Source organism: Azolla caroliniana, unplaced genomic scaffold (assembly GCF_043228905.1).
Source record: "Azolla caroliniana isolate FFs.n. ecotype wild unplaced genomic scaffold, voAzoCaro1.0.p SCAF_5, whole genome shotgun sequence".
In the NCBI taxonomy this organism is placed as follows: domain Eukaryota; kingdom Viridiplantae; phylum Streptophyta; class Polypodiopsida; order Salviniales; family Salviniaceae; genus Azolla; species Azolla caroliniana.
In genome coordinates this window covers 12,231,065-12,236,904 of record NW_028230440.1, presented here as the reverse complement: position 1 = coordinate 12,236,904, position 5,840 = coordinate 12,231,065, and the positions used below count along the sequence as shown (strand labels likewise).

General features: G+C 38.7%; 1 protein-coding gene across 3 annotated transcripts; it reads right to left on the bottom strand.

Annotated features, from left to right (window-relative positions):
• Positions 1–3,399: 3,399 nt before the first annotated feature.
• On the bottom strand, positions 3,400–5,386 carry LOC147864161 (large ribosomal subunit protein eL14y-like). 3 transcript variants are annotated; one of them, XM_087320185.1, is made up of 5 exons: positions 5,366–5,386; positions 5,108–5,212; positions 4,572–4,703; positions 3,681–3,793; positions 3,400–3,602 (listed from the first exon to the last, which is right to left on the bottom strand). In XM_087320185.1, exons 2-5 carry the CDS (start codon positions 5,169–5,171, stop codon positions 3,549–3,551), a joined length of 363 nt encoding a protein of 120 aa, XP_087176311.1. In that variant the 5' UTR covers positions 5,172–5,212; positions 5,366–5,386; the 3' UTR covers positions 3,400–3,548. The 3 variants fall into 3 exon arrangements, with proteins under 3 accessions (XP_087176311.1, XP_087176312.1, XP_087176313.1); XM_087320186.1 differs by lacking the exon at positions 5,366–5,386 and having other exon boundaries at positions 4,572–4,667; positions 5,106–5,213; XM_087320187.1 differs by lacking the exon at positions 5,366–5,386 and having other exon boundaries at positions 4,572–4,637; positions 5,106–5,213.
• Positions 5,387–5,840: the final 454 nt, after the last annotated feature.

Below are 5,840 nucleotides of genomic sequence, written 5' to 3'. Positions count from 1 at the left end.
ACAAGCCAACTTAGTGGACGAAATTGTACATCATATATAGCTCATGCCACAATTTGAATGCACCTGTTCGAATCGGTCTATTATACAACACAATCATGTTTGACAACTAATCAATTGTGGAAGACGCTTGTTAGATACATGCGAAAAAGGTGGCCACCACTAAGATATACCTGCCTTTGTAATCTTTGGATGAAACAATCCAATTCGATCCAAGCACAATTGAACAAATATGAGAGCATTAATTCCCATATTTCAGCCCAGGGGATGAAAATTTACGATGAGTTGAAAGCTCTTCTATTTATCAGTAGTCTGAATCCCCTTTCATGCGAAAAATTCGTCACGATCGTGCATAATGTGTCGGCTACGACTGTCAAGTACTCCGAGATCACGAGCTTCATCTTATTAGAAGACACTTCAAGGAAAACATTTGTACATGAGTCAAGAAGTGATGCCTATGTAATACAAAGTTCGACTGACCGACCAAATAGTCGGGGAAGAAGTCCTTCCGAGTGCCTAACAATGCAAGAGGTCGAAGCAAGTCCAGGGACACTCGAACGTGCAATTATTGCAAAAAACCTCATCTAGAATCCGGCATATCATGCTAAGACAAAGCATATTGAGGTGAGGTACCACCAAATCCAAGAGCTCGTCACCAACAAGAAGCTCGAAGTTCGGAAAGTTGATACCAAACTGAACATCGCCGACAACCTAACAAAGCCACTCCCAGATCAACGCTTTGGCACACAATAGGACAAGTGGACAACAAGCAAAACATAGCCAAATCCAAAGAAGTAGAGGGTGAGTCAAATAATGGCACGAACATACAAGCTCAAACAGCAGAAAGGCTAAAGACGTAGCTGGACTCAAGGAAGCTGGAAGTCGATCGCAGATTCGGAAGGAGACACAAGGACTAGCCGACAACAATGAAAGTTGAAGGCAAGTGGTGGCCGAAAGACAACTCCATCTCTACCGATTCGGCTACCAACCAATCAGCTTGTAACATATAAACTATAGTTTAAAACTAAGATGTAAAATTTAAGCTGACAAGGGAGATAACCCCATTATATGTAAAACAAAGTAGTCCTTTTATAGAGGAGTTTGTTGGCATAAAAGGCCAACTATGCCCAAACTTGTATCTCTAGTGTGCACACAATTAACCTAACTATTTAAGTAGGTAACTGTTCTTGTAAAGTATGGTTCAGTGGTAATAGAAACGTTGAGTCTCTTTGAGTAAATCCCTCTCTCCCTGTGTAACTATGTTTGTATTCATCTTGTTCATCTTTCTCTAAACTTGAGTAGTGCACAAATCTTCTCTTGCTGCTTTTTATTGTTTGATCAACTCCACACAAGACCCTATCTACTTCCTTGCCACAAGTTGACTTAGACAACCTTACTATCAAGAATTATTATAGGCGTCCGTCCTTCTTGCCCCCTTTTGATTTACTATTCCACAAAAATGCATTAATCCCTAGCAATAATCTATCTCTAGGGCCCTTCCTTTTTGTACTCTTCTCAAGAAGCATCTTATCTTTTGCGTTATTGCATTGTAGATAATCTTTCTCCCTTTTGTTCCCTATACCTTCTAAACCAAGGGTCTTCCCTGTTGAGCTATACTTTTTTTACTGGTTTAATTGTTATCTCATCTAGACTGTTTTCATTTGCAATGAGAAATTTGGAAGGGTAGGAATAATATCAAGAAACAATAGACTACCTGGCATGTATATGGATGTCTAGGTTTAAAATTTGACTGATGGAAGAAGGGTGTTGAACGCAACCTCAGGTCGAGGTGATCAAGCAAAGGCTAACACCAAGGGAGGAAATAGTGAACAAGGTTCCAATGAATGTACACTTTGTTTCTCATAAGCCCTAGCAAGCTGGGGGTCATGCCAATCGTCCACTAAGTGGAGGTGCCAACGAGTTAAAACAATTGAGTGGTGAGCCAATCTGACATGAATTGTAACAAGTGTGAGGATGGGTGACGCTGCCATAGATAGGGATGTAGTTGTGGTCATTGTAGCAAGCCATCACAATGCATATATTAATTGTAGGAAAATAAGAAGAGATTTCTACTTCAAAAGAAAGACTGAAATAAATACAAGTAATGGAAAAATTGCCACACTCCTTCACGTAAGTAACTAACTAAGCTTTGGCAATACCAATTCACTTTCAAATGCCTATGAAACTGCCTGTATCTCAAATTATACTTTCCAGTTCAAGGTATGAGTTGACACTCCAATGTTTCTGTTGATTTTTATTAGCATTCTTCACTTCAATTAAGAATCTCCACCGTATTTGTTGAGTTTCCAATGTCTCTGTTGGCTAATTGAATTGTCTGAAGCATTTTCACTTCTCAAAATCTAATTGAATGTTGAAAACAAACTCCAGATAAATCACATTCTTCTAAAAGGCATAAAGATAAGCTTGTACAACAATTGTCTGAATATACTATCCCAGATTACAGAAATGTTAAAGGAACTGTAAGTACTATCCCAAATTAGTGTAGTGGAGTTTGGAGACAACCTCTTCAGAGAGATGGAAGAACTTGTACTATGAAACCACATTTCATTACGGAGTCACATGATAAGGCACCCAACAGAGAACCTGTGAGGTATTCAGGGTTATGCGGCATAGGCCATGAGGCCATTATCTTTTCAATAATGACCGGCCTCATATCTCCTATGCTCAGAAAAAACCCCACCTGGCACACATGGCTCCCTACCACAAATAAATACGAGACACAATCTGCATCCAATCAATGACCAATCAAATGTTTTATTGTTTTTTCCATACTCTCTGACCACAACTAAATACGAGACACCATCTGCATCCAGTCAATGACCAATCAAATGTTTTATTGTTTTTTCCATACTCTCGGGTTACTTTAGGATACTAGATCCAAACCTGTAAGACTTCATATCAATATTGAATGAACATAGGATATGAAAATTAAATCAGTCACCAATACTAATGGTATTACTTGTCCTCCAATTACTTCCCCATTGTTACAATTGTCCAACATAACGATTTTTACTACTAAAATGTAATGGTATTTGGAGACAACCTCTTCAGTGACGTGAAGAACTTGTACTATGAAACCACATTTATTTAAGGAGATAAATGAAATGGCACCCCACAGAAAACCTGTGGGATATTCAGGGTTATAAGAATCACAGATCACCAGTTTATGGCTTATTATGAACAAACCATAGCCTGAGTTCCTGATAAAGAAACCAACCCCACCTATCATATCTATCTCCTAACATGGAGAGAAGAGGATATATAATCAAATATAATATTATCAAAGATATAATAAATAAATACAATATCGTTCAGCAATAGGAATACTAAAAGTATACTCTCTGTTAAATAAACATAACTAGAAAATGTACCTCCAAAATACAGAAGAAAAATCGAGGAATTGATTAAACGCTACTCAAGTATAAGATCTCCATATAAATTGGCTGATAAATCTAATTCGCTTAACAAAACTCTCATTAACAAATTGTTTCTAACATTAAAAGGGCAAAATTTCGGAGTCTGTAAACAAATTAAGCTTTTTCCTTTCTCAATTTAGCTAGCTCCTTCTTCACAAGTGAACTTCTCTGCAAAATGTGATTGCTGTTTAGCAGATAGTTTTGAAGTAAATCCAAAAATTTCGAAGAAAATGCAGAGATACTTGCCTTGATTCTAGCAACCATGACCTTGAAACGATCAAAATCATTCAAAGAAGCTCTTTTTTTCTGAACAATAAGCTTCCTTCCCCATGAGTTGTTAGCCCACTTTCCACTGACATCTACTCAGAACATGAGTCCCCAGATGATGCATATAGTTTCTCAAAAATACTAAGTAGGAGCACTCACATACAAATGCGCTTAGACTGGAGAAATAGGTTAGCAAATGATTAAAGAAGAAGACACTGACTTGTACAATCATGTCATAGATCAAAGTCTACCTATAAAATGAATTTAACCAGAAAATAATGCAACAATCATTGACCCTACATCAACATATATGTATATATATGTATATACATATCATCCACTCATTAGCAAGTTAAGCACCTTGATTACGAGAAAACTCAAGTTTCAAATAAAACTTACCTACCTAGATTATGCATAAAAACTGAGGTCATTCATACGACTAGCACGTTATCTGGCAACATTACTAAATTCCTGAAACTAGTTTACCAGGCTAACACATGATTTTTTAACACAACGCAAACTTTGTAAGCAATGGCTACTATAACTAACGGAGTTCGTGGAATAGACTGTCAGTTTAGCAGGTAAGAAATTAAAAACACGCTTATTATTCTCCAGGCAAAACTGAGTTCGTATGACACGTGGACAAAACAGAGCTCTTCACACGCTTATTCTCCAGGCAAGGACTGAGAAAAGGTCCACCTACTGAATTCTACTCACAAATCCAAATTCGTTAACAAGACACCGTGTGATGTAGGTATGAGATAACGCATGTGAAGAGGAAAAGCATAAATAAAATTAAAAGATGATTAAAAGGCTATGAGGGTGTATGTCGACCGACATCATTGAGCCATTTATAGTGTAAATCGGTACCTGCGGCTTCGACTGCATCAGCAAGCTGCTTTTTCTTTGGCATTCTTGGTATCTCAACTTTTATATCTGTCAAGGAGAGTTTCTTGAAATTCATGGCTGCACGCACCAGATCAGGGGAATCAACTAGTGCCCGATAACAAGAAATGCAAATAGAAATTGCTAAACGAGATAAAGATATGCCCAAAGAACAATCCACTTTCTGCTAGACGAGAAAGCAGAAGGACACGTCAAATCCCGTTACAAATACGTAGGTGTGTCTTTGAAACAAAGGTATGTAGGTAGTATGTTTTTAAAAGAGCCAAAACACTGAATTGTATGTAGGGTGAAAGAACAAGAACATTTAGTTTCCGAAGACTCCGATTAAAAAAAATCGTCTTGAAAGAAGGAACAAAGTCGAGACTTAAAAGAGACGAACAAATTTGGGGCTCTGAAATAATATACAAATGTATAGCCGAGGAGCTCCATGAAATCGCAGAAAAACATATTCGCTCAAAGAGCAAATAGATATTTGCGAAGACAGAAATATGGCATTACCCTATTTTGGTCGACAACATCGACGATGACGACGAGCTTTCCATAGCTACGTCCATAATTCACCATGGCCACACGTCCGATCCGATCTCTACATAGCGCCGGAAAGGCTGAAGAAACGGATATTTACGTGGGGAGAGAGAGAGAGAGAGAGAGAGAGAGAGAGAGAGAGAGAGAGAGAGAAAGGGATGTTATGTTAGTCCGTAAGAGAAATGATGGATGGCATCAGTGACAGCTTTAGCAGAGGAGAAAAGAATTCTCACCATTGCAGACAGAGAAGGGGACGAGGAGACGAAACCGCGCCGCTGCAAAAGGTGAGATGAAGAAGAAGAAGAAAGGAGACTACGAACGAACCTTTACATGTAGGAATGTAGCTGCTTTTACTTAATACGCTTTTTAGGGCTTGGAGGACAACCCTGGTTATCTTTTAACCCTCGTTAATTGTTAACCCTGCCTGCTCTTCATTTAAGCCTGGTTAACTCTGATTCATCGGATTGAAATAAATAAACCATGGATGAGGGGGAGGGGGGGGAGGAGGCGGTGTAACACCACCGAAATTTTGCGATAAGGATGGATTGCCGATCGGATTCGGACTCGCGTGTCAACGCTCTTCGACTATGGGGGAATGACTAAGGGGATAAATGACTAAGAGAGAGAGCTTGGATCCGTTGAACCTCCGCCCAACCACCCTCTGTCCAACTTATATAGAAGATCCTCTTTATTCTCTCATAAGTTTCC

What these genes read in the sequence shown, in the direction of transcription:
- LOC147864161 (XM_087320185.1), bottom strand. Translation starts at nt 5,171, where the DNA reads ATGGTGAATTATGGACGTAGCTATGGAAAGCTCGTCGTCATCGTCGAT. An exon ending in CGATGTTGTCGACCAAAATA is followed by an intron (nt 4,704 to 5,107) that starts GGGTAATGCCAT and finishes TTTCTTGTTATC; the next exon opens with GGGCACTAGTTGATTCCCCT. An exon ending in TGATGCAGTCGAAGCCGCAG is followed by an intron (nt 3,794 to 4,571) that starts GTACCGATTTAC and finishes TGTTCTGAGTAG; the next exon opens with ATGTCAGTGGAAAGTGGGCT.